The 27,535-nt window shown below is 53.5% G+C and overlaps 2 protein-coding genes across 6 annotated transcripts; one reads left to right on the plus strand and one right to left on the minus strand.

Moving 5' to 3' along the window:
* On the plus strand, window positions 1–21,751 carry ABCC10 (ATP binding cassette subfamily C member 10). 2 transcript variants are annotated; one of them, XM_084755041.1, is made up of 21 exons: window positions 1–231; window positions 3,645–4,866; window positions 4,980–5,207; window positions 6,347–6,503; window positions 6,975–7,084; window positions 8,602–8,681; window positions 10,331–10,502; window positions 11,664–11,762; window positions 12,164–12,353; window positions 12,998–13,075; window positions 13,456–13,650; window positions 14,825–14,978; window positions 15,151–15,331; window positions 17,137–17,480; window positions 17,721–17,890; window positions 18,545–18,705; window positions 18,973–19,235; window positions 20,390–20,535; window positions 20,613–20,743; window positions 20,865–20,977; window positions 21,318–21,751. In XM_084755041.1, exons 1-21 carry the CDS (start codon window positions 71–73, stop codon window positions 21,478–21,480), a joined length of 4,518 nt encoding a protein of 1,505 aa, XP_084611167.1. In that variant the 5' UTR covers window positions 1–70; the 3' UTR covers window positions 21,481–21,751. The 2 variants fall into 2 exon arrangements, with proteins under 2 accessions (XP_084611167.1, XP_084611168.1); XM_084755042.1 differs by having other exon boundaries at window positions 20,613–20,710.
* Window positions 21,706–26,526, minus strand: DLK2 (delta like non-canonical Notch ligand 2). Of its 4 annotated transcripts, XM_084755061.1 has the most exons (6): window positions 26,190–26,520; window positions 25,562–25,692; window positions 25,237–25,300; window positions 23,979–24,109; window positions 23,227–23,371; window positions 21,706–22,626 (listed from the first exon to the last, which is right to left on the minus strand). In XM_084755061.1, exons 2-6 carry the CDS (start codon window positions 25,635–25,637, stop codon window positions 21,894–21,896), a joined length of 1,149 nt encoding a protein of 382 aa, XP_084611187.1. In that variant the 5' UTR covers window positions 25,638–25,692; window positions 26,190–26,520; the 3' UTR covers window positions 21,706–21,893. The 4 variants fall into 4 exon arrangements, with proteins under 4 accessions (XP_084611187.1, XP_084611188.1, XP_084611190.1 ...); XM_084755062.1 differs by lacking the exon at window positions 25,562–25,692 and having other exon boundaries at window positions 26,190–26,516; XM_084755064.1 differs by lacking the exons at window positions 23,979–24,109; window positions 25,562–25,692 and having other exon boundaries at window positions 26,190–26,526.
* Between the last annotated feature and the right edge of the window lie 1,009 nt (window positions 26,527–27,535).

The following is a 27,535-nucleotide window of genomic DNA, read 5'->3' on the forward strand; positions in this document are numbered from 1 at the left end:
GGGGCGGGCTTTGGCTGGGGACTTAGTCCCGAGCCCTGTCACTCTCGGCTTCCGCCTAGGTGAGGTGTCTATGGAGAGGCTCCTGGCCCAGCTGTGTGGCACCGACGTGGCGCGGCCGCTCCCGCTGTGGGAAGGGGACACCACGGGCCACTGTTTCACCCAGCTGGTGCTCAGCGTCCTTCCCCACGCGCTCCTCGCCGTCCTCAGTGCCTGCCACTTGGGCACCCCAAGGTGGGTAGAGACTGCAGCGAGACACCAGCTTACATCTGCCACAGGTGTCACAGAATTGCGAGATCTCTAATAGAGGAGAAACAGAATAAAAGCTTGTTTTTTTTTTTTTTTTGTTTTTTGTTTTTTTTGTTTTGTTTTGTTTTTTTGTTTTTGGACAGGGTTAAATGAAACAAAGCGTTTAAACAGATAGTGCATCACTTGGCATATCCTTAATGTCACTCACAGAGTTTTAAATGTCCAAACAGAACTGCCATGAGTTGGAGGCCAACTTGGGTAACCGTTTTAGCTAAAAAAAAAAAAAAAACCAAAAAACAAAAACGTGTAAGTTATACGGCCAGTGGCTCACCACTTCCATCCATAAAACCCAGCTATCCCTAGGCTAAGAGCAGATAGAGACTCAGCTGAAGGGAAGCTGTCAGAAGAAGAGGAACAAAACCAAAACCTTAGAACTAACTTGGCTTAGTGTTGTAAGATGTTGGTGCTAAGCTCGCCTTGATTTTATATGGTTCTTGGATGGCCGAGTTAGCCTGTCTCTTTTGCAGAGTGAGGCAAGAGCCTGGAGGAGGTTAGCACAGATACCCACAGGCAGCCTGCCCAGGTCAGGCATTGTGGTACATACCTTTAATTCCGGCTCTTGGGAGGCAGAGACAGATGGACGTCTGTGAGTTCAAGGCCATCCTGGTCTACACAGTGAGTTCCAGGCCAACCAGGGCTATGTAGAGAAAGCCCCCCCTTCTCTTTCAATATATATATACTAGCTATAGCATATGCTAGCTATAGCAATTATAGCTAGGCAAAGTAGCACATGCCTATAGTCTAAGCTGTTCTGGAGGCTGAGACAGGAGATTGATTTGAAGTCAGCCTGGGTTGCATAGTAAGTCGCTTCTGTTTCAGAGAGAGGGAAAACAAAAAAGAGATAAAGTACTTAGCTTACAATTAAACTTTTTCAGCATCTCAGAGAGCATAACAGACTCAGGCGGGTTGTTTTGTTTTGTTGAGATAGGGTGCCATTATGTAGGCCAGGCTAACTTAGAATTCACAGACAACTGCTTGCTTCTGCCTTCCAAGTACTGGGATTAAAGGAGTGTGCCTCCAGCCTCACCCTCCTTTTTATTTGATTTTATTTTTGTAAAGATGTGTTTAATTTTGCCTGAGTGTATGCCTGTGCACCACATGGGTGCAGTGCCTGAGGAGGTCAGCGAAGAGGGCATGAGATCTCCTGCAATTGGAGTTTCAGGCAGCTATGAGCCACCATATGGTTTCTGGGAACTGGACCCCTTGGTCCTCTGGAAGAGCAGCCAGTGCTCTTAAATGCTAAGCTGCCTCTCCAGCTACATTTTAAAAAATATTTTAACATTTTTATGTCTAGGAGAGCTTGCCCACATGTGTTTATATGTGCTACTTGCATGGCCTGTACCTTTAGAAGGCAAAAGAAGGCATTGGGTGCCCTGAAATTAGAGTTACATAGGATTGTAAGCTGTCATGTGGGTGCTTGGACTAAACTCAGATCCTCTTCAAGAACAGCCATCTCGGGCTGGAGAGATGGCTCAGAGGTTAAGAACACTGTCTGCCCTTCCAAAGGTCCTGAGTTGAATTCCCAGCAACCACGTGGTGGCTCACAGCCATCTATAATAAAATCTGGTATCCTCTTCTGGCATGCAGGTGTACAGGCAGGCAGAATATCGAATAAATAATCAATAATTAAGCTGGGCATGGTGGTATATGCCTTTAATCCCAGCACTCGAGAGGCAGAGGCAGGTGGATTGCTGTGAGTTGGAGGCCAGCCTGGTCTACAAAGCGAGTCCAAGACAGCCAAGGCTACACAGAGAAACCCTGTCTCGGGGAAAAATAAATAAATCAATAAATCTTAAAAAAAAAAAAAAAAAAAAAGAATAGCCATCTGTCCTGTGGCATGCCTCCTCATGCCCGGTTTTCTTTTATATGAACTTTTAATGCATTATGACATTCACTGCTATAAGTGTTTCCTATATTTGATTTTTTTCGTTTTTTTAGACAAAGCATTGCTATGCAGCTTTGGCCGGCCTGGAATTCTCTATGTAGACCAGGCTGACCTCGAACTCATGGAGATCTTTGCATCTCTCCCCTGCCTGGTCTTGAGATTTAAAGGGTATACCCTATGTTAATTCTGTCTGGAGGCAGAGGGGTGCTAAGATGGGGTGTTAAATAGCCCAATTTTGCTTTGAGCTCAAGGTCCTCCTGACCCACCTACCGCACCACACCCAGCCTGTATTTGAGGCATTTGAGTTTGATGGGGTTTCTGTTCATTTGTTTGTTTGTTTTCTACGATCTTACTCAGTAGCCCTGGCCAGCCTGGAACGCGCTAAGTAGACCAGGCTGAGTTCAACTGACCTGCTTCTGCCTTCCTAGTGCTGGGTTAAAGATGTGTACTTCCACACCTGTTTCCAGCCTGTATTTGATTCTTTATGTATGTATATGTTCAAGTGTGTGCTGTGTGTGTGTATGAGAGCACACACGAAAACCCACGGAGGCCAGAAGAGGCTATAGGATCCTCTGAAGCTGGAGTTAGAAGCAGTTGTGAGCCGCCTGACATGGCTGCTGGGAACTGAACTCGGGTCCTTGAGAAGAGCAGCAAGTGCTCTTAACCACTGAGCCGTCTCTCCAGCCCCTGTATTTTTTTTTTTTCCGAGACAGGGTTTCTCTGTGTAGCCCTGGCTGTCCTAGAACTCGCTCTGTAGACCAGGCTGGCCTTGAACTCACAGAGATCTGCCTGCCTCTGACTCTGAGAATGCTGGGATTAAAGGTGTGTGCCACTGTACCTGGCTTGTATTTGATTCTTAAGGTAAACCTTTTTTTTTGCTTATGAAAAACACTTTTGATGTTAAGAAGATAGAAACCGAAGGAAAGAAGTTCCTCTTGAGCTAAGAGGTCACACAGTGACCCACACCACATCTTACAGACAGGGGAAGACAGGAGCACAGCACGCATTCTGAGGTTTTATAAAACGTAGGCTTCCCTGTTAGAGGGCAAGAGCTGTGCATAAGTAAACCCGAGGGTGATTCAGATGAATTTAGGGTACTCCCTTGTGGGTCCTTTTCATAAGAAGTGTTTATCTTTGTGTAGAATTTGTGGGTTGGTTTTTTTTTTCCTAATTAGAACCCCCATGGTGCGTACAACCTTACCGCAGGCTTGTGAGTACCTGTGGCGAAGAGTGAGTCAGAAAGCCTGTGGGTAGATTAGAAAGTGGACTGGGCAGTCTGGGAAGACTTCCTGCAAGGAAAGGTTTGGGTTCTCAGGTAAAGTAGGGCAGGGATGCCGTGTGCAGGCCAGAAAGGCAATCTGTGTCCTCCAGCTTGCTGGAGGTGATGGGCGTGTCCGAGCCCTGAGTCAGCCATGATGTACCTTTCCTTTTCTTTCTTCTCTTCTTTCTCCAGGACCACGGATTACATCCTACCTTTCAGCCCTGGATGGCGCCTCCGACTCGCAGCTTCCTTCCTTCTCTCCATCCTACCCCTGCTAGACCTCCTTCCGGTTGCTCTGCCACCAGGGTCACAACCAGGGACCGTAGGGCTGGAGGTGCTGACAGGGTGTGTGGCTGCTGTGGCTTGGTTCACCCACAGCCTGGCCCTGTGGGCATTGGTTCGTTCCTCACGTGGCCGCTCCCGTGGACCCTTGGCCTTGGCGCTGGCAGCCTTCCTACCAGCCCCTGCCCTGGTGCTGACCCTGCTGTGGCATTGCCAACATGATACGTTTCTGCCCCCACTTCTCCCAGGACCCCTGGGTCGTGTGTGTCTCCTCATCCTGCAGCTGGCAGCGGTCTTGGCCTATGGATTGGGCTGGGCAGCCCCTGGGGGGCCTCGGGGGCCCTGGACTCATGAATCCCTCCTGTCTTCTGAGGGTCAGGAAACAGAGGTGGCTGAGGATGGAGAGAGTTGGTTGTCCCGCTTTTCCTATGCTTGGTTGGCACCCTTGCTTGCTCGCGGAGTCCGCGGAGAGCTCCGGCAGCCCCAGGACACGTGCCGCCTCCCTTGCAGGCTGCATCCTGCCTACCTGGCCCATGCCTTCCAGGCATACTGGAAGGAGGGGGCCCAACTATGGAGGGCCCTGTACGGGGCCTTTGGATGTTGCTACCTGGCTCTTGGACTGTTGAAGATGGTGGGGACCATGCTGGGATTCTCTGGGCCTCTGCTGCTCTCTTTGCTGGTGGGCTTCCTAGAGGAAAAGCAAGAGCCTCTAAGCCATGGCCTGCTCTACGTCCTGGGCTTGGCCGGTGGGGCCGTGATAAGTGCTGTGCTACAGAATCAGTACGGGTATGAGGTGCGGAAGGTGACACTGCAGGCACGGGCGGCTGTGCTGAGCACCCTCTACCGCAAAGCCTTGCAGCTCGGACCCAGCCGCCCTCCTACCGGGGAGGCCCTGAACCTACTAGGCACCGACTCTGAGAGGCTGCTTAACTTTGCCGGCAGCTTCCATGAGGCCTGGGGCCTGCCGCTGCAGCTGGCCATCACCCTCTACCTGCTGTACCAGCAGGTGGGCATGGCCTTCCTGGCTGGGCTGGTCTTGGCACTGCTGCTGGTACCCGTGAACAAGGTGATTGCCACCCGCATCATGGCCAGCAATCGGGAGATGCTACAGCACAAGGATGCGCGGGTTAAGGTGAGGGTCTTCCAGGGTCCTTCAGCCAGGTGGCGATCCCACCAACCAGCCAGACAGAGAAGGTGTGTGAGCGGTGACCCTACTTCACACCACTCTCCCTTCCCTGTCTCCAGCTCATGACAGAACTGCTGAATGGCATTCGAGTCATCAAATTCTTCCGGTGGGAGCAGGCTCTGGGGGACCGAGTAAAGGCCTGCCGGTCTCGAGAATTGGGCCGACTCCGGGTCATCAAATACCTGGATGCAGCCTGTGTGTATCTATGGGCCGCTCTGCCGGTTGTCACCTGCATCGTCATCTTCATCACCTATGTCCTCATGGGGCACCAGCTCACTGCCACGAAGGTGAGAGCTGGGGAGGGGTCTTAGGGTTACTATTGCTGGGATGAAACGCTGTAACTCAAAGGAACTTGGGAACCCAAAGGGCGGGGTTTATTTTGTTCACAGTTCTGTATAACAGTTCATCATCAAAAGCAGTGAGGACAGACACTCAAGCAGGGCAGGAACCTGGAGGCAGGAGCTGATGCAGAGGCCATGGAGGGGTGCTGCTCACTGGCTTGCTTCCTCTGGCTTGCTCAGCCTACTTCCTTATAGAACCCAGGACCACCAGCCCAGGACGGCACCACCCACAATGGGCTGGGCCCACTGGCATCAGTCACTGATTAAGAAAATACACTACAGGCTTGCCTACAGCCAAATTTTTTTTTGAAGACATTTTCTCCTCTCTTATGTCTCTAGCGTGTGTCAAATTGACATAAAACTAGCCAGCAGAGAGGGGGGGATGGAGCTAGAATGAAATGGGAGGGGCCTACCATGGAGTGGGAAATGTGAGCTCTGGCTCTTAGTGTTAGCTGTGGGTGGGGGAGAAAGGATCTTTTGCTGCCCTGTTCTTTCCCAGCTAAGAGGGTGCTCTCTGAAGGATTTGTTTTGTTTTGTTTGTTTTTTTAATGATCTTGGGTATATAGCTCTTTGTGTGTGCAAGGAATTCCTTTCTTCCTCTTCCTTTTTTTTCAACTTCCATTCAGGCCCAGACTTGGGATTAAATCCTTTTGTGGAGAAGTGCTTTTTTTTTTTTAAAGACAACGTCTCCCTGTATAACCCAGGCTGCCATCTAGCTGGGGTTGGACCCCTTTATTTCTATTGAAGAGACCTTTGGGGCCAGGGATCCCCAATCTAGTGTTGATTCTGGCCAGGGCTAACGACCGTTGCTGTCACTCAGTATAAGGAGACGTCAGCATGACCACGGCCATGTGCTTATCAAGAGAAGCCTGGGGCTTTGTGTGTAGCTCCACGTCAGAGCCAGCGCTTTCCATGTATGAGGCTCTGGTTCTGTCTCCAGCATCAGAAATAGTAACGTGCGTCCCTTAGGGAACACTTAGAATGGGCACCTCGGCCCAGGCCCGCTGCTGTCCTGTTCTCGCCCCCATCGGCCTGTCCACAGGGCTGCCTTTGAAGCAGGCCTCAGGGAGCCGCCTCCCCCTTAGGTGTTTACAGCCCTGGCGCTTGTACACATGCTCATCCTCCCTCTCAACAACTTCCCCTGGGTGATCAATGGCCTCCTGGAGTCCAAAGTGTCCCTTGACCGGATCCAGCATTTCCTCGACCTTCCGAACTACAACCCTGAGGCCTACTACAGCCCTGGTAAGGTGGGGGGGTGGGGGCGGTAGAGGGAGGAGCTCAGTGTGTGGTGAGGAGGGATATCATTTTGTTTTAAGATTTAACTCTATTTTATGTGCACGTGCGTGTGCCTGAGTGTGTGTATGTGCACCCCATGTGTGGCGGCCAGAAGAGAGGGCATTGGGTCCCTTGGAACTAAAGTTAACAGGCCATGCGCCTTATCATGTGGGTGTTAGGAACCCAACAGGGGTCCTCTGGAAGAGCTTTCATAACCACTGTGCGCACAGCCAGCCCTAGCCTGCTGGACACTGTGCACAGATGTTTCCAGAGAAGGCAGGGACAAAAATCTTGACACAACAGACTCAGGCTGAATCAGTTCTGGGCAGGTAGTTGAGGAGCAGGTGACTCGGTGACATGCCAGTCTTTTGTCCTTTGCATTCTGGCAGACGAGTAGTAGATGGGGAGCCTAGGGTGCGCGGCTTCTTCCCTGTTTAGATCCCCCCACGGAGCCGTCCACAGTCCTGGAGATGCACGAAGCCCTGTTCTCCTGGGACCCTACTGGAACAAGCCAGAAGATCTTCATCAGGCACCTGGAAGTGAGGAAGGTTCGTGGGACAGACACCTGGAAGAGTTCCCAGATAAGCCGGGTGCTCAGACTGATGCCCAAGGACTAACGCAGCTCTCCAGGGAGGGAAGGAAAGGTGGGGCTTGGTGTTCAGGCTCCAGTCTGAGGGGAGGTTACCCCCTTCTTTGCGCACCTCACTCCTCCATACCATCTTCTCACACTGGTCACACCTCACCCTGATGTCGGCAGGCCCCGCCTACCTAGGCCACAGGTGTGTTTGATCCCTCCTCCAGGGTCCCTTTCCAGCTGCAGGGTTCCAGACAGACCCCCAGGGCTTTTCCACCATCATTTCAGGCTGGGCACCTGTGAAACAGGCCAGCAGCCCCTTCTAAGGACTTTCACAAACAGCACAGGTCATCCCCTATTTAGTCTCATGAAAGGACAGCTATGCCTTGTGACTCCTGGCATGGCATAGGTAGTCAAAGAACGTACAGTGGGCACATTCCTACCAGGATGGTGGCCCTTCTTCGCCCTGGTTTTGAGTCTCTACTCTCCCGACCTGTGCCCAACCCTTTGCCCCACACCTCAACCCAGAGGTCTCCCGCAGTGGCTGACTTGCCTCTACCGCACTTGGCTCGCATAGCTGGCTTTTGTTGAATGTTTTGTTTTTGTTCTTAGTTCAGGCAAGACAAGGCTGGAATTCTTCAAAAGAATTTTACTAATGTGTTAGGATGTGTGTGTGTGTGTATGTGTATGTGTGTGAGTGTGTGTGTGTATTCATAGAAACCTACTGGAGCTGGCCTAAGCAAACAAGAGTTTGCAGTAAGAACACATAGATGAATCAGAGTCCAAAGCAAGATCTTAGCGACAGCCCAGAGCCAGGCCTCAACTTGCAGTGCAGCTCTCTTGGCCTTTGTGTGTTTGCCTCATGCGGCCTGTAGACTCTCCATTGAGCACAAGTGGGACTGCAGTCAGTCTTCCGACTTGTGGGCTCTAGCCAGCAAGAACAAAGCTGCCTGAGCTCTGAGCCCTCACTCCCCAGAAGATCATAGCCTGGTGCCCACTTGCAGAGAGGTCAGGCCTGGCCTGCATCGTGTGTTCATTATGGACAAAGCTGCAAAGATCCCTGAACATTTATAAATTTTCTTTGCAAGCCAGGAAATAGCTCTGTGAATGTACACTGCAACTAAGAAATTAAGGAAGAGCAGAGAGTTATAAGCGGTGTTTGCAGAGCACCGCCTGTTGCCTGCTGTGATGGGAAATGTAACCCAGTGGCCTCAGAGACAAGAATCCCTCCCAGCACACCTGCCTCAGCATACCTCGGGAGTCCTAGATTGAGAGTAAAGCGTGCAGCTGTTCTGGGGCAGATGGCAGGCAATCACTGGGGGCCACATTGTGGGGTGGGGAGACATCGTTCCCTGAAGACTTAAACTGAGGCCCAGAGAGACATCAGTTGGGGTTCGTCAGTCCAGAACATCATTAGGGAGACCACTGCTTCTTACCCCGTGCACCCTTCCCCTGCAATCAGGCAGTGCTCACTGTGTGGCTTCCTTGCAGGGTATGCTGGTGGGCATCGTGGGAAAGGTGGGCTGCGGGAAGAGTTCACTACTGGCCGCTGTCACTGGGGAGCTCCACAGGTAAGGAGCGTTCAGTGTGCCCCTGACTCTGCTGGCCCCGCCCCTTAGTAGCCACTTCCCAGGCCCCTGCTGCATGTGGCTATGTTCTGAGGGGGGTGGGTCGGGGGGGGGGGGAACCACACGTGTATAAAAAAGGGTAAAGTTTGCCAGGTGTGGTAGTGTACTTGGGAAGCAGAGGCAGTCATATCTCTGTGAGTTCGAGGCCAGCCTGGTCTACAAAGTGAGTCCAGGACAGCCAAGGATACACAAAGAAACTCTGTCTCAAAGAACCAAACAATAACAACAACAAAACGGTAAAGTTCTGCCCCTTTGTAGGGAGGTTTCAGTCTGGAGATGGGGAGGTGGCCAAAGTAAAGCTGGCCTAGGATGTAGCTCAGTTGGCGAGCATTTGCCTAACATGAGCAAAAGCCTTGCCTTTGATCCATGTACCACGTTCACCTGGTCCCAGTGGTGTGCGTCTGCACTCTCAGCACTCAGGAGATGGGGGCAAGAGGATGAGAAGTTTAAGCCATCGTTGGCTGCACAGCAAACTCAAGGCCATCCTGGGACCCATGAGATCCTATGTCAAAAAACAAGATGAAGCCAGCTAAATAAATGGATCAGGAGAGATCACTGCTACACTAAGAGAGATCACTGCCACACTAGGGGAGATCACTGCCACACTAGGAGAGATCACTGCCACACTAGGAGAGATCACTGCCACACTAAGAGAGATCACTGCCACACTAGGGGAGATCACTGCCACACTAGGGGAGATCACTGCCACACTAAGAGAGATCACTGCCACACTAGGGGAGATCACTGCCACACTAGGAGAGATCACTGCCACACTAGGAGAGATCACTGCCACACTAGGAGAGATCACTGCCACACTAGGAGAGATCACTGTCACACTAGGAGAGATCACTGCCACACTAGGAGAGATCACTGTCACACTAGGAGAGATCACTGCCACACTAGGAGAGATCACTGTCACACTAGGAGAGATCACTGCCACACTAGGGGAGATCACTGCCACACTAGGGGAGATCACTGCCACACTAGGGGAGATCACTGCCACACTAGGGGAGATCACTGCCACACTAGAACAGTGGTTCTCAACTTCCTTATGCTGCGACCCTTTAATACTGGTCCTCATGTTGTGGTGACCCCCAACTGTAAAAAAATCATTTTCATCGCTACTTCATTCCTGCAGTTTTGCTACTGTTATGAAGTGTACTGTAAATATCTTGTGTTTTCCTGTGGTCATAGGTGACCTCTGTGAAAGGGTTATTCGACCCCAAAGGGGTTGCTTCACACATGTTGAGAAACCCTTGCGCTATTAGAGGGTCATAGAGTTAGAACAAGAAGAGAAGTGACACCTACCATTAGCTGTCCTTTCTGAAAACGTGCCTACATAGGGAAGAGGTCCAGAAACAAGTTAAAGATGTGAGGGAGGCCATGTTTTCAGGTGAGGAGGAGCCACACCTGAGTTCCACCGTGTACATATAGGACAGCTGCTGAGCCAGAGCCAAAGAGCTGTGAGCCTACAGCTATGGCCCTTAACCTCAGAGGCTGTCAGCTCCATCTGAGGAAGCTTCTGGGAGGCAGGGCCTGGGCATGGAAGGAGCCAACAAGGGCCCAGCCCAATGCTGCTTGGCTCTCTGCAGGCTATGTGGGTGGGTGACAGTGTCAGAGCTGTCCAGAGGCTTTGGACTGGCTACCCAGGAGCCCTGGATCCAGTGTGCCACCATCCGGGACAACATCCTCTTTGGGAAGGCATTTGATGCCCAGCTGTACAGGGAGGTGCTGGAGGCCTGCGCCCTCAATGACGACCTCAGCGTGAGTATCGGGTTCGACACCCTCCCCTGCCTGCTTCCCCGTATGTCCCTCACACCCCAGACCACACGTGCTTCTCTGGGAAAGGCTTCTGCACTCATCTAGGGCGAGCAGTCAGCCTCTGGGCCTCCTAGAGTGTTCAGCTGCTTGGTCCCCACCTCCCTGTAAGGCTCCCAGGAGGATGGGGAGGGTGTTGCACTCAGCAGCTAGAAGAGCCCCCGAGGACTCTAAAACCAGGCCGGCGTTGTCGTGAGCATGGATCTAACTGATGAGGAGGTTTGGAAGAGTCAAGGCCTTATTTAGAATCCTTGTGGAAGCTGCCAAGCCCGTTAGACTGCCCCATACACACAAGCCAGGCACTGAAATCATCAGAGAGAAATCATATATTTGCCTGTGAGTTCTCAGCCAGTCCCCGTATCTCCTCCAGGGCTGCACTCACCACTGGCCTTCCCAGATAAATAGGAAACTTCCCTGGGCAGGAGGGCTTTTGGTTTTGATCAAGGGCCATCTTGTGTCCCTTTATCATCTGTTCACATCCTCTGGGCAAGGTGGTTCACCTACCTGTGCTTTGGTCCCATCTGTGAAGAGGAAATAACACCAGCTTTATAAGATCTTCCTGGCTTCAAATGAGGTAATTCCTATGCTGTAGTTGCTTTCCTGTTGCTGTGATAAAACACCATGGCCAAAGCAACTTCTGGAAGAGTTTATTGGGGGTTATGGGCCCAGACGGTTAGTCCATGACCATCACGGCAGGGAGCATGGCAGCAGCAGGCAGGCATGGTGCTGGAGCAGTATATCTTGAGACAGCAGTCACAAAGCAAAGAGAACTAACTGAGAATAACATAGGGTTTTGAAACCTCACAGACTGACTGCAGTGACACACCTCCTCCAACAAGGCCACGCCTCCTAATCCTTCCTAACTGAAGGATTTGGCCAACTGAAGACCAAGCATTCACACAAATGCGCCCCTGGGCCATTCTCATTCAAACCTCCACGGCCTGCCAGTATTACCCAGGCTCCTCTGAATCTCCTGTCCCACCCTGAAGCTGCGTCTCAAGCTCACGAGGCCTTTTGATCTCCACACTGTTACTTTCCTACTAAGGGGCTGGAGACAGGGTAGAAGGTGTGGGGAGTTTGCTAAGCAGAGGGAATCTGTTCCTTCAGATCCTGCCAGCTGGAGACCAGACAGAGGTGGGAGAGAAGGGAGTGACCCTCAGTGGGGGACAGCGGGCCCGGATTGCACTCGCTCGCGCTGTCTACCAGGTAAGTTAAAGGGACGAGGGGGCAGGTGTTGGTTGGCTGGTAGGTCAGAGGTATGAAAGTGGTCCAGTGCTGGGGGAGCTTGCTGAACCGGGGCTAGGAATATTTTCCTCTGCATCTGATTTCTCTCTTCCCGGCTCCATGTTCCTAGATACTGTCTGCGTACCCCCTGTTTTCAGATTCAAGGCAAAAATAAAGGCCTGGGCCCCGGCAAAGCACTAGATCCAACCCTCTGACTTCACACTCAGTAGCAAGGAAGTCTGTCAGCGTGTCTCATATTTCCTGCTACTGTAGAGTTGTCCTCCCTGTCTTTTCTGGGTGGGGCCTTGAGGTCTGGGTCTAGGAGAGCCTGTGAGCCCAGCCAGAGGCCTTTGGCCACGGTGCCTACTGTCCGTTCTGTCTAGGAGAAAGCACTTTATCTTCTTGATGACCCCCTGGCTGCCGTTGATGCCGACGTGGCCAACCACCTGCTGCACAGGTGCATCCTGGGAGTGCTGAGCCATACCACCCGGCTGCTGTGCACCCACCGCACCGAGTACCTGGAGAGGGCTGACGTGGTGCTGTTGATGGAGGCCGGGCACCTGGTGCGAACAGGTAACATGGCGAAGAAGACGCTTGCCCTGGTGTGATAGCAAATGACAGATAGAACGTCACATGCAGAGCAGATCCTGCCACCCTTCCACATGTGGCCTGGGTGCAGCTCTCAGCTCCTCCTGCCCCCACAGAATAGGCACGAGGAAACAACAGGGAGAGGAGGGGTGTGTGCATGACCATGTGCTGAGCTCTTAGAACTTAGCTGCCTGGGCGCTTTGAGAGCCATCATGTGGCTTCAGGGAAGTAAGCAGTGGCCTGAAGGAACAAGCTGCTGGTAAAGAAAAGAGTGACAGAGCCCCCGTGGATTATTATCCGAGGGGCGTGACCACCTGCAGAGCTCATGGCAAAGCAACCGGAAAAGTGAGGCCCAGCTGCAAGACCAGGGATTGAGTTAGAACTTGAGAAAAGGTGCCAGATGACAATAGTGACAGATGGCGCGGCGCAGGTGGTGGGGGGTGCTCACTCGTGGCTATGGATTCCCTCAGAACTTCGGCTGGCTAGACTCCAGGTCCACAGCAGTGGACTTAAATGAGTCCACTCGGGGAGGGTAGGCAGGGGCGCCGGGGAGGGGATGGTGGGGTTACAGACATATTTACAAAGGCGCAGTGTACACCCATAACAGCCCCTCCACCTCTTCCTTCTAGGGCCTCCTTCTGAGATTCTGCCATTGGTGCAAGCTGTCCCCACAGCCTGGGCTGAGGAGGGACAAGTGACTAACTCAGGTATGGCCCAGAGGTGGGAGGAGGGCTGGGCTTTCCCCCCCTTCCTTTGTATCTCTGTGTGTGCTGTAGACAGCCCAGGCTGGCCTTGAACTTACTGTGTAGCTTAGACTGGCCTTAGATACACAATCCTACTGAGGGCTGAGACCCCAGGTGTGTACTATCACACATGGAAAAATTTGTTGTTGTTTTTTCCTTCAAAGTCCTGGGAGTCAAGCCTGGGGCTTTGTGCATGCTCGTCAGAGGCTTTGCTTCTGAGCCCTCCCCAGTCCTGGGCTGCTTTTCACTGGCACATAATGGTAATGCTATCTAAAGCCTGCCTGCTCCCCTGAAACACTCATATTTCAAGCATAATTTCTCTGAGGCCTTCCTGATTCTCACAGGCAAGTCCCCGTCAGCAGAGAACCTAGAGAAAGCCCCGGAGGGGCTGGAGATGGGGCAGAGCACAGATGGCTGCCTAGTGCAGGAAGAGAGCAAAAGAGAGGGTGCGGTGGCCCTGCATGTGTACCGAGCATACTGGAGAGCCATGGGCAGCGGCCTGGCCATCGCCATCCTCATCTCTCTGCTCCTCATGCAAGGTGAGACCATCCCCAGCCATGGTGTCCAGGTGCTCATCCACAGTCTCCTTGTGACAATCAGAACAAGCTTCAGACCTTACCAAGCGTACTACAGTCAGGACAGAAGTGTACCCCAATTTTGAGGATTCGTGGTCAGCTAGACTTAGTATTCCACAATAGTCCTCTTTCTTTTTCTTTTTTTAATATTTATTTATTTATTTTTTATTATATATACCGTCCTCTGCCTTCATGTACACCTGCAGGCCAGAAAAGGGCATCAGATCACATTATAGATGGTTGTGAACCATATGTGGTCGCTGGGAATTGAATTCAGGACCTCTGGAAGAACAGTCTGTGCTCTTAACCTCTGAGCCATCTCTCCAGCCCTAGTTCTCTTTCTTAATTAAAAAAAAAAAAAGTTACTCGCTGGGCATGGTGGCACATGCCTTTAATCCCACACACAGAGAAACCCTGTCTTGGAAAAAAAATTACTCACTTTATGTATGAATGTTTTGCCTGCATATATGTCTGTACACTATGTGTTTGCTTGGTGCACACAGAGGTCAAAAGAAGACATCAAATCTATTGGAACTGGAGTTACAGATGGTTGTGAACAGTCATGTGGGTGTTGGGAATTGAACCTAGGACCTCTGCAAGAGCAGCAAGTGCTCTTAACTGCGGAGTCCTCCCTCCAGCCCCAACATAGTCATCATCTTTAATATATATATATATATATATATATATATATATATATATATATATATATATATATAGAGAGAGAGAGAGAGAGAGAGAGAGAGAGAGAGAGAGAGACTGGGACCTTTTTACTGTGCAGCTCAGGCTGGTTTGGTTTGGTTCACCTTTAATTTGCAATCCTCCAGCCTCAGCTTCTAAGAATGGACAGTATAGGTGTACACCGCCACAACTGGCTTCCATAGCAATCTTTTGAGCTGCCATCCGGGCAAGTTCCACTCTGCAAAATTGGTCATGTTGTCCACAAAGCCGAAGGGTGATGGGTCTGGGAACAGTGCACAGTAGGAAGGACCAAGGACAGTGGTGCGATGTCGAGGCCCAGGGAGGAGGCCCAGGGAGGAGGGCAGAAGAGGGAAGACTCAGCTGAGGGCTGAGGATGTGGATGCTTGAGTAGAAGGCACAGATGAGTCTTTGCAACATCTCCCTTCCTGTCCACGTCCAGCCACACGCAATGGTGCCGACTGGTGGCTCTCTCACTGGCTCTCTCAGCTGAAGGCAGCCAGAAATAGCTCCGAGGAGGGTCCAGCTTCCTCCAGCCCAGGCTCCACAGGACTCCTCTCCCCACAGCTGCTTCTCTTCTCTACCGGAAGCCTCTAGTGAGTGGCTGAGGCGGGGAGCAGGCCTGGTGTTCACCAGGATCCGCTAGGGAGGGAGGGCAAGCTTGGAGCTGCGCCTCTCAGAGGGTGGGGAAAGGTAGCCCTAGAGAAGGGAGGGGACCCCCGAGTAGCACTTCTGTGAGTCACCTACATTCTCCTCCCCACTGCTCAGCATCCCCTTGTACAAAGCTGCTTCCAATGGCTCCTCAGACATCCACTTCTACCTCATCGTGTATGCAACCATTGCTGGCGTCAACTCTCTCTGCACCCTTCTCCGGGCAGTGCTCTTCGCAGCAGGCGCCCTTCAAGCAGCTGCCACGCTGCACCACCGCCTACTGCATCGACTCCTCGAGGTGAGGGGCTGGAAGGGTGGAAGATGTCCCCAGGCTCCTCGGATCCCTGTAGTGCATGGACTACGTTCCACAGTCCCAGTCTGGACAGTAGATCTGACAGGCGGGGCAGCGTGTAATCATCTCAGACCCAGAGGCTAGGGAGCCAAGTCTCTGCCTGGTTTGGAGCTAGTGGTTTAAGCCTGTGGTTTGTCATCTATAAAGGGGGCAAGTAAGATGACACTCCTCTGAGTTCCATGTCGTACCGGAGGGGCTAAGGCAAGACCTTGTAGTTCATGCAAGGCCTGCTAGCCAGCTTCCTCTTCTGTGTTCTTGTTTCCTATTATGTCCGTGGTCTGTTTCCATTTCCCTTTCATTCCTTGATAAGTGGACTTACTAAGGGTACTTGATCTGTTATGGGTTTTGTTTTGTTTTGAGACAGGGTTTCTCTGTGTAGCCTTGGCTGTCCTGGACTCACTGTGTAGACCAGGCTGGCCTGGAGCTCACAGAGATCCACCTGCTTCTGCCTCCCAAGTGCTGGGATTACAGACATGCGCCACCATGCCTGATCTGTTATCTTTTTGCTTGTTCATTGCAGAATGTGTATGTTTTATGTGCATGTATGTTTTTAAATTTTTATTTCTTGTGTATATGTTATGATTGTTGGGGGCTGGGGTTTGCTTGTTTGTTTTTGCTTTTTCCAGACAGAGTTTCTCTGCGTAGCCTTGACTGTCCTGGACTTATTCTGTAGACTAGGCTGGCCTCACAAAGGTTCACCTGCCTCTGCCTCCTGAGTCCTAGGATTAAAGGCAGGTGCCACCTGCCTGGCTGTTGTTTTTGAGACAGGGTCTCATTATGTACCCCTAGATGTCCTGAAACTCACCATGCAGACCAGGCTGTCATTTAACTTATAGAGATTTGTCTGCCTCTGCCTCCAAGTGCTGGGATTAAAGGCATGCGCCATTTTTTTAAAAGGAGAGTTAGCATAGATTTATAATGGAAAAGTGAGAACTCCCTTGAATAGAACGTTTCCAAGGAAGAAAAAATATCCTGTTGTCCCCCATTTTAAGACAAGGAAAGATGGCTCAGAGGTTAAGAGCACTGGTTGCTTTTCCAAAGGCCCTGAGTTCAATTCCCAGCAACCACATGGTGGCTCACAGCCATCTATAATGAGATCTGATGCCCTCTTCTGGACTGGGTGATGCCTACAGACAGAGCATTGTATATATAATAATAAATAAATCTAAAAAATAATTTTAAAAATACAAGGATCAGGGACCTTGGAGAGAGAAACAAACCCTTGGCTGGGGTCTCACAGCTCCTAAGTGGCAGACCTGGAACTCAAGTCAAAGGCTGAGTCCACCTGCACTTTCATTTCAGTTTGGTTTGGTTTGTGTTTTTTGAGGTAGACTCTCTTATTGCCTCTGGAGGATGACCTTGGACTCCTAATTCTCCTGCCTTCACCCCTGGATGCTGGGATTATGTGCATACACTATCAACTGAGCCCTTTAACTGGCAGCGCTGCTCTCCAGCCGCAGGCAGGGCGTCCCTGCAGACAGCTAAGGCTCACTTGACAGCCTCAAGTGCCCATCTTGTAGAGAAAGATTAGCTCTCTGCTCTTAAAAGAACAGCAAGCATACGCAACCCAGAGGGTGATGAATGCTCAGCAGGGCCTTGTAGGGTTGCCACTGGCCTACTGTCTCAAGGTGGCGATACATTCTTCTTTTTTCTACTGCAAGCCATCTTTCCTACCTCCCCCTGCCCCATCAACCTGGCCACCAGCTTTTTCTTCAGTTATTGACCCCTGTCCTGCCACCGCCCTCTTCCAGGCACAGGTGACTTTCTTTGACTCTACGCCCACGGGACGAGTCTTGAACCGCTTCTCCTCAGATGTAGCCTGTGTAGACGACAGCCTGCCCTTCCTCCTCAACATCCTGCTGGCCAATTCCGTAGGCCTGCTGGGCCTCCTGGCTGTGCTAGGTTCTGGTCTGCCCTGGCTGCTGCTGCTGCTGCCGCCTCTGAGCCTGGTCTACTACCGCGTGCAGCGGCACTACAGGGCCTCCTTCCGGGAGCTGCGGCGCCTGGGCAGCCTCACCTTGTCTCCGCTCTACACCCACCTGGCTGACACTCTAGCAGGCCTCCCTGTGCTCCGCGCTGCAGGGGCCACTTACAGGTGCATCTCCCAGCCAGAGTCTGGGGTGGGGGTGGGGGGGCAGGCAGGGTGATGCGTAAGTGTACAGAACAGGGGTTAGAAGTAAAGAGGTCCAGTCTCCTTGGGAAGACACTCAGGAAAATGTGAAAACTCAAAGAGAGTAAGGTGGAGCGGGGCAGGTATGTAGGTCGAGGGATGTCACGGAGGAGTGAGAGCAGTGTGACAGTATGGCGGCTTCCCTTCCTTCCTGGCCTCCTCCAGGTTTGAGGAGGAGAACCAGCGACTCCTGGAGCTAAACCAGAGGTGCCAGTTTGCTTCCTATGCCACGATGCAATGGTTGGACATTCGGCTGCAGCTCATGGGGGCAGCAGTGGTCAGCGCCATCGCAGGCATTGCCCTGGTGCAGCACCAGCAGGGCCTTGCCAACCCAGGTGCCATCCTGGGACCCAAACCCCTTATTTTAGGAGCAAGTCATTTCAGATCCTCGACCCAGACACCTCCCCGCCCCCCACCCCAACATGTCTCCCTCCCAAAACCAATGTCACCCGCTACCCAGCGTTCCCTCTGAGGACACTTCATCAATGCCATCATCGCCACCGTTATTTTAAGTGCTAAGAAATACACAGGCAGTGGTGGATCTGAGACCAAACCAAGTCCCGTGATGGCTGTCCTTTCCTTGCTCCCGTCTTTGCTTCCTACCCTGCCACAGCCCCACCTTATCTGCTGCCTGCCACCCCTCATAGCTTCCTTCCCCAGGCATACTCACTCCACCGCTTCCACCCGGCCTTCCCTGCCCCTGGCCTGGGTGCACTCATCTGCCTGCCCCTTGAACACCCACGGTCTAAAACTGGGGTTCTCTTGTTCTACTCCTTCTCTCTCTCTCTCTCTCTCCCTCTCTCCCTCTCTCTCTCTGTCCCTCTCTCTCTCTCCCCCCCCCCTCTCCCCCCCCCTCTCTCCCCCCCCTCTCTCTCCCCCCCCCCTCTCTCTCACACACACACACACACACACACACACACACACACACACACACACGAACTTCTCAGCGTCCAGGTGTCCCCTAGCGGCTGGTACTCTTCCCCCCACAGGGCTGGTGGGCCTCGTGCTGTCCTACGCGTTGTCCTTGACGGGCCTGCTCTCTGGCCTGGTGAGCAGCTTCACACAGACAGAAGCCATGATGGTGAGCGTCGAGCGCCTGGAGGAGTATTCCTGTGACATCCCCCAGGAGCCCCAGGGCCAGCCACTGCAGGTGAGGTCTGCCCTGCCACCCTAGGCCGGAGCTGCTGGCCTGGCCGCGGCGGTCCCCCAGTCCTCCCCTTGCCATCTTTCCTACATCTCTGAGCCCCTCCGTTTGGCTGCCAGCATCCTTCACTGCGCCCCTCATCCCCGTGCGCTTTATCTCCTCACCGCTGTCTCCCCTACCTCTGCTCTCACAGCGTCATTCTTCATTCACGTCCCCTCCTCCCACGCGCCAGCCCGGCCTCGCTATCATTCCTCCTTCACCTCTCGCCCACAGTCACCCCAGCAGGGCACCAGCCGGCTGCCCCAGGGAAGTGTGGAGTTCCAGGGTGTGGTGCTGGTATATCGGCCAGGGCTGCCCAATGCCCTGGACAGGGTGACCTTCCGTGTGGAGCCTGGAGAGAAGCTGGGCATCGTGGGCCGCACAGGCTCCGGCAAGTCTTCCCTGTTTTTGGTGCTCTTCCGGCTGCTGGAGCCCAGTGCAGGGCGGGTGCTGCTCGACGGTGTGGACACCAGCGAGCTGGAGCTGGCTGAGCTCAGGTCTGGGGGACAGGTGATTTGGGAGGAGGGCAGTGGGAACTACTGTAGGAAGGTATTAAGTAGCCTCAGGACAGCCAGGGCCTGTCAGCGGACAAGGAAGACGAGGCGGACATGCGAGGACCGGGAGCTGTGACCACAGTCACATCTGGTGTTCCCTGGACCGTCCTCACCCTACTTTGGGTGCATTTCCATCTTCATCTTTCTTGTGGTTCCTAGGACACACCTTCTGTCCCCGACACTAGCCTTGCCTTCCAAGTTAGAGACTCTTGGGAGCTGTACTCCCAGATACCATGAGCCCTCAGGCCTCAGGCTTGGCAGGCAAGTGCATATGGCACCTTGGGGCCTGGGTCGGTTGTACTTGGTCACACGTGCTCCCATCTGGAGCTATATGTGCCCAGGCCGTTCCCAGTTTACCTTAGAATCATGTTTCTCCCAGTTCTATGACATGGGAAGGGTAAGGACGCTTCACCATAAGCTCAGAGCACATGGTTTGCTCCCCGCCCTACCTCCTCCGTCCTCTCTCCAGCCCTGTGATGGGCTGACCTTACTATGGCTTCCAGCTCCTTGGCCTCCTCCAATTTGGAAGTGCCTCCATCCCATTCCCTCTCTCTTCATTTCCTGCCTCTCCACTGCTGTCTCTGGGGTCAGTACCACAGTTCAAAGCCATTTGTTCTCTAGCTCTGAACACTTTAATTAGGTATACTCACTTAAGGCCAGAGCCTAGGCCTCTGACCTCTTTGGTGCCTCTCACTGAACCGGTGGTGTCCTAGGTATGTGATTTGGTGGATAAAGAGGTGGGAAGAAGAAGGGGTGATTTTGGTTTTGTTTTTGTTTGTTTATTTGTTTTTGTTTTTTAAAGATTTATTTATTATTATATATACAGTGTTGTCTGCTTGTACACCTGCAGGCCAGAAGAGGGCATCAAGTTACATTATAGATGGTTGTGAGCCACCAAGTGGTTTCTGGGAATTGACCTCGGGACCTTTGGAAGAGCAGGTGGTGCTCTTAACCACTTAGCCATCTCTCCAGCCCCAAGGGGGTGATTTTTGGATCTCATCCCCTGATGTCCTTAGAAGTCCAGGCCCCATAGGTAAACTTGGCCCACAAGAAGATGGCCGTGTCTCCAGCCTGGCCTCCATGTCTTTGCTCCTCAGATCCCAGCTGGCTGTCATCCCCCAGGAGCCTTTTTTGTTCAGCGGGACTGTTCGAGAGAACCTGGATCCTCAGGGCCTGCATGAGGACGGGGCCCTGTGGCAAGCCCTAGAGCAGTGTCACCTGAGTGAGGTGACTGTAGCTATGGGTGAGTCTCGGGCCTGGCTGGAAGAGGAGGTAAGAAGCAAAGAGTGGCTGCCGGCACTCCAGGTGCTCTGATTGCAGGTGGCCTGGATGGAGAGCTGGGCGAAAGGGGCCGGAACTTGTCCCTGGGACAGAGGCAGCTGCTGTGTCTGGCCAGGGCTCTTCTTACAGATGCCAAGGTACGACAAGAGGAGGCAACAGCCAGGAGGCAGGCATGTGTCCAGGGAGGAGGTGTTTTGGAGAGAGGTTTCAAGGAAAAGCTGAAGGCGGGGGAATGGTAGGTAGGTTACAGTCTCCCCCTCTTTCTCCCCTTCCCTGCTTCCTGCTGTCCAGGTCTTGTGCATTGACGAGGCCACTGCAAGTGTGGACCAGAAGACAGATCAGCTGCTCCAGCAAACCATCTGCAAGCGCTTTGCCAACAAGACAGTGCTGACCATTGCCCACAGGTCAGAGACTACTCAGCGTCAGCGGAGGCACAGACCTCTGACCCTTGCAAGGACCCCACCCCCATCTTGCTCAGAGAGATCAGACCCCAGAGGTAGCAATGGCTAGGCAGGGGGGTCAAGGCCTGGGGAATCTCAGCGTCTATTCCTTCAGGGACAGCCCCAGGCCCTTGGTAGCACGTCATCTGGAGAGACACCACGGTCTTCCCATAGCACAGACCCAGGGACTCAAACCTGTGAGGGCAAACCTGTGCATGGGAGGATCTGGAGGGAGATCAGGTCAGCTTTCTCTTTAGGCCACTGTGGCCCCATCTCCTGGCACTGGCGTTCTTCTCCCACACAGGCTCAACACAATCCTAAACTCTGACCGCGTGCTGGTGCTCCAAGCCGGGAGGGTGGTAGAGCTGGACTCCCCCTCAGCCCTGCGCAGCCAGCCCCAGTCACTGTTCCAGCAGCTACTACAGAGCAGTCAGCAGGGCGCCCACCCGCTCCCTGCAGGATGCTGAGTCCCCCACAGGGATCTATAACCCTTCCCACCAGGGCTGCCCAGTTTACAGTCTCCTCTGTGCTGCTACCTCTCCTCCACTTCCTCAGAGGGGAGAAGGCACCCTGGCTTCCTCCGTGAAAACCACTCATAGGTGTGGTGAAGGCTGAGGCTCCCCCAGAACCAGCCCACTGTGGGCCTCTTCACCTAGAATCCTGCACCAGTGTTTTCTTCCACAGAAGCCCACTTATGTTTTTAATAATTTTATTTGATAAAATTCCTATCTTACATTCTGTGTTTTAAAAAAATAATATTTCTAGTGTGAGGCTAAAATCCCCTGGCTGGGTGTACCAAAGCTGAGGGCTGCTGAGAAAGGACCACTACAGTCTGAGGTGTGAAGGAAATGAGGGAGGGGCCGGAAAGCCCCCGCTTCCATCACAGCGCCGTGGTCTTACCAGGCTCAGGGGGCAGGTCTGGTGGCAGAGGGAACCCTGCAGGCAGCATGCTAACCTGACATTCCTGATCCTGCCGAGCTGGGGCATAGTGCGGGGCTGGGTAGCAACAGGGTCCAGTGGGGCATATGCCCCGGCGCCATGCCCTCAGGGTCAGCAACACAGTGGCCAGAACCAGAGCAGCAGTGAGGGACCCAAATACCACCAGGGCCACCAAGCTAGACTCACCTAGTCCAGCCTCTTGCCTCCGTACCACCTCCTTCACTGAGATCCTCAGCAGGCCTGCCCCTGCACTATGAGGGGCTGGCCCTGTGGCAGGTACGACTACAGCTGCCGTGGGTGCTTGTGGGGTCGCCATTGTGGCGGGGTCTGGAGCAGGTAAGACAAGCTCACAAGTCTTGCCGCCGTAGCCACTGGGGCAGAGGCAGTCAAAGTCATGGATCCGGTCCCGACAGCGGGCCCCTCTCTGGCATGGGCGGCTGGCACAATCATCTAGGTTGATGGTGCAGAAGCGTCCGGCAAAGCCCTCAGGACAGAGGCAGGAGAAGCGGTTTATGCCATCAATACATGTGGCGCCATTAGCACAAGGTCGCATCAGGCAGTCGTCCACGTTGACCTCACAGTGGGCACCCATGAAGCCTGCCAGGCAGCGGCATGTGAAGTTGAGGGCAAAACCCTGGTCGTCCTGGCACAGCCCGCCGTTCCGGCATGGGAAGCTAAGGTGGGAACGGGAGAGAGCATTGGTATCAATTGGCCAGCCAATGGCTCCCCCTTTTCTGCTGTGTCACTTTGGGCTGCTCTCTCTGAGTGTCAAATAACCTTAACTTAAAAATGAGAATTAAAAATAGCCAAATTGTGTGGGTTAAATAAGAGAATCCAATGTCAAGTCGTTAGTGCATGGTCAGGGCTCAGAGAAGTGCTGTCTGTTATCTCCACAGGCTCTTAGGCCTGTAGCGGAAGTAGGGCAAGTCCAGCCCTGTGGCCGTTTCATAATCCGCACAGGGAGAGCCAGCTAGCTCTTCAGGCTGCATGTCTGCTTTTGTGAGAGAGCAAAGGGAGTCCCAGGTGTCTCCCCTCCCCTGCCACCCTCCCCCACCAAAACATCATTTGTGGTGAAGAAACAGCTCAGAGGTTTAAAAAAAAAAAAAAAAAAAGAACTGAGGATCTGAACCAGGAACACTGTCCAGGTGGAGTTTTCATCCTCCGGTCTCCTTGTGTGGCTCTAACCCTCAGGCTCCCACTCTACTGCCCGCCGGCCCTGCCTCTTTCCTCACTACCAGGTTCTGGTCTAGCTTCCTCCAGGGTCCAGCACTCACCCTGCCTGCTCACAAGGTCCAGCCTTGCGCTCACAGCCACGTCCATGGAAGCCTGGCAGGCACACGCAGTGGTACTCACCACCCCCATCATAGACACACTGGCCTCCGTTCTGGCAGGGTGACTGTGAGGTACAGATGTGCTCATCTGGATAGGAAGTAAGAACAGTGTGGAATAGCCCCCCTCATATTTGGTCCCCGGACCCCATGTGGTCCAGATCCAAAGCTCTGTGAAACTGGCTCATACTTCAGACCCACCCCTGGCCAGGATGCAGTGCTGGGGAAAGGTATACTGGAAGAGGGTTCTAGAAGCCCTGGCCTCAGCTCTGACAGTCTGGGCCAAACTGGCTTTGGACCAGTTACAGCTCTTCTGAGGACCATGGTTTCATGGAGCTTAAAATGGGTACAATTTGAGGCTGGAGAGATCTCTCAACAGTTAAGAGCTCTAGCTACTCTTGCAGAGGTCCTGGGTTCAATTCCCAGCACCCACATGGCAGCTCACAATCTGATACCCTCTTCGGGTCTGCAGGCATACTTGCAGACAGAGCACCTGAATACACACAAAACAAATCCAAGCAAGGATGGGTACGGTTTTTAGCAGCTGTCTTTCCACCATCATGAGGTGATGTTGAGGATCCATTCAGACATATGGAGGGATGACTTGAACATGACAAAATAAGTGCTCCGTAAATAGTAAATATTAACGGATGTTCTAGACCTCATGGGCCCTGGAGCCAATAGCTTCCCCGCCCTACCTTTGTCACAGAACTTTCCCGCCCAGCCACTGTGGCAGATGCATTGCCAGGGCTGGTGGCAGGTACCGTGCTGGCAGCCAGGCATCCTCACACAGCGCTCGCAGTGCAGCCCCTCCCAGCCTGGGTCACACCTGGTGGGGAAAACACAGGATGAGGGTGTGGGGGTGCGTGGAACATAGAACCCGAGCCCCTAGACACCAGTAGGATATAGAACAGCCCGTGAGAGGAAGCGCAGCAGCCCCAGGTAGGTGCCGGGCTATGCAGACACGTAAGCAATCAAACAACAGCACTCAAGATCAGCATCTGGGTCTTGTCTGGCCTTTCATAATCGCCTTTCTCACCTGGAGACTGAGATGCCTCCTTTGAAGGCTGTTGTTAAAGAAACAAAACAATGTAAAGACCTCGGATGACGTCCCTGGAGTGTCTGGTCATGCACATTTGAAAGAGTGAGTGACCTTTTGAGGCCACCAGGACTACCTCCCTCTCTTTCCCTTCAGACTCCAGAACAAGTGGCTGGGTTTTATTTTGTTTTGTTTTTAATCTGAGTCTCAAGTAGACAAGGCTAGCCCATAATCCTGATCTTCCTGGCCCCAATTCACAACCATTAGGATTACAGATATGTGTCATCACACCAGCTCTAGGACTTTTTGTTGTTTTGGTTTTGGTTTTTCAAGACAGGGTCCCTCTGTGTAGTCCTGGCCGTCCTGGAACTGGCTCTGTAGACCAGGCTGGCCTCGAACTCAAGAGACTACCCTGCCTCTACCTCCCAAGTGCTGGGATTAACGGTGTGGGCCTCCACTGCCCATCGACTTATTTTTTTTTTTAGAAGTCACATGTCAAGTACCTGCCCTTGTCAGCTCACTTCTCATGTCCAAACTCTTCTGCCACAGAATTTACCCAGTCTGCCCTAGTAAACCAATGGCAGAATTCTCCAAGGAAACAACCACCCTCTCCGCAGCCTTTCTTCTGAATCAGCTCTTCTATTTCCCTCTTTCTTGCGTCTCTTAGTCTCTAAACTCTGGAGCTTTAGGTGTCTCTACAGGCATCTCGAGGAACAGAGCCCTTGGCAGAATAAAAAGTCGGATACGCAAAAAAACGAGATAAGAGGAGGTAATCAGGACTGGTCGTCCTGTTGCATAAAACCAAACAATAGAGTCTTAAGCTCCTAGACACTGTTTTGGGTTTTGACCTGCTCATGGGTGTGGAGGGCCGAAAGGTGAAGAGCAAAGGATTTGAGGCATGTGCGCAGCAGTAGTACCTGCAGGAGCCGTCAGGAGCACAGCAGCCGTGGGCCAGGTCACAGTGGGAGCTGCAGTCATCCGCTGAAAGAGAATAGTGTAGTAAGCGTGAGCCTGCGTCAGGGTCTGCCTTCCGGGGACTCGGGACTTGGCAAAGGTTTCAGTAATTAGACCGACTCAGCTCCAGCCATAGCAACACCGAAAGAGTGTCCCTTTCCAAAGGAAGCACCATTCCATCGCCCGATGGAACGGGGTGGCTGTAGTGCCGTCTTTAGCCGGCAGAGGTCAACGTGCCAGCGAGGACCGCTGAACAGGGCCGCGACCCGATCCCTGGGGCACGCTCACCTCTGGCAGGCTGGCTGGTTGCCCCCAGGATGCACAGCAGGCACATGAGATGTAGACAGCGGCAGCCGCTGGGCATGGTCAGTTCCGGCCCCAGGAGGGACCGACGGATGAACGGCCAAACGTATAGACACCTGTGGGATGGCACTGGCTGTGAAGCACCCGGAGGTAGCGGCACTCTTACCAGCTCCAAGTGACAGGAGCCAGAGAAGGAGGGGGACACCGAGACTGAAGACCCGGGTGGGGAGCGGAAGGGCGGGGGCGAGGAAGGGATGAGCAGTGGAAGGGAATAGAGACAGGAACCCACTAGCCAAGTCTGCGCGAAAAAAGGCCAAAGGATGGGCAGCGGCGAGCGTGGTCACGGCGCGGGAATGGCTAGGGCTGCAATCGAGGTCCAAGTGGAGGGCTCCGCAGGGATGGGGACAGAGCTGAGAGGCCAGCGCGACGGGACGTGGGGGCCGGTACAAGAAGGGATCGCTCCCAGTTCCCAGCTGCAAGCAGTCTCTCGGCTTGAGTCCTCTGACACCCACCCACCTAGGCCTGGCTCTCACCACCACCACCCACTGCCCTGGCTCTGCCACGTTCGGGCCTGAGATCTCCACGGTGCGCCCGCGTCCTCCAGGCTTCTCACCTCCGGCTGGGAGGCGAGGCGTCCCCAGGGCGCAGAGTCAAACGGGGTCCGACGGGCTCGGCCGGCGGGGGCGGGGGGCGCCCCTAGCTAGCCGCGGGGCTCCGCGCCGAGGTGGCTGCCATGCCAGCAGAGCGCTCGGGAATCTGGGGCTGCAGGCGACCCCGAGCGGCGGCTGCGGCGGCTCCTCGCGCGCGCTCGGCCCCCTGCCAGGGGCGGCGTGTGCCGGCGGAGCCCGCCTCTCCCCTCCCGCCGCCGCGGCCCGCCCCGCACCGATTGCGCCCCGCGCCCACCCCCGCTACGCACCGCCACACTCACGCTGCCACTCGGCCCTGGCGCCCCCAACCCTCCTTGCCCCTCCCTTCTCGGCCCACAAGCCCCCAGCCCCCCAGCCTCGCCTTTCTTCCTCCGAAGCTAGAAAATCAAAGGAACTGAAATGGGCACACACTGTCAAGTGAGGAGCCGAAGGTGCGCGCCCTGCTGTTTTCCCACCTAGCCTAACCCAACCCACCCCAGCCGCTGGCCCCACTCTGCCCCTCACCCACTCCCCGCCTCTGAGCGCCGCTGTCTACTGCGCATCATGATTCTCAATTAGCCCTTCAGGGTTCTCATGTTTTAGCCCGAACACACTGAAGACACGCTTGCTCGCCACTCGCCACCTTCCTCCTGTCACCAGCCCACGCCTCCCCGCCTTGCAGAGCTTCGTCACTGACTTCGTAGGTCAGCGCCTGCTCTCTGTTGGCTTCTTTCTTCGCTACCTCTTCCAAGATGGACCATACATACATAAACATCACTCCAGTGTAACCTCCTTCTCTGCTCCAATCTGCTCCCAGTCTTCTCTGACCAAGCCCGCTACCAGGAAGCCTGCCTGGACTAGGCTGCCCCTGCCTACTGGTATTCCCCCTAAGCCCCTGCCTCTGAACATCCCCACCTCAGTTCACTGCCCCCAGATCTCAGACAGAGTTTTGCGGGAGGGTAGGGAGAATTGCCCTTGTAGGCCTCTTTACCCCATTGAGCTAATGACTCAAAAACCTGAGCAAAACAAGGACCCCTAAGTTTATTTCTGTTGTTTGGTTTGCTGAAAGTGTTGAGAAAGGGAAGGCTGCCCGTGGACTCCAGGTCTGCCTATGGAACCTCCCCTCCTTTAAGGTGAAACTGTTGGAAGATGACTTCCCTAGCCTCACAGAGTGGCTTCCAACTGTGACTACAGGGACAAGGCAATGCCTGTAGTCTACACCTGACAAAGCACCAACGCCCAATCCCAGCTCTCTAGCTGACTTCCACTGCGTTCTGGCTCTTTCCTAGAGGCTGTCTGGGTTTGAGTTGCAAGTGGGCTTCTATCATTTATT

This window comes from Acomys minous (genome assembly GCF_964271855.1).
Source record: "Acomys minous genome assembly, chromosome: 13".
Taxonomy (NCBI): Eukaryota; Metazoa; Chordata; class Mammalia; order Rodentia; family Muridae; genus Acomys; species Acomys minous.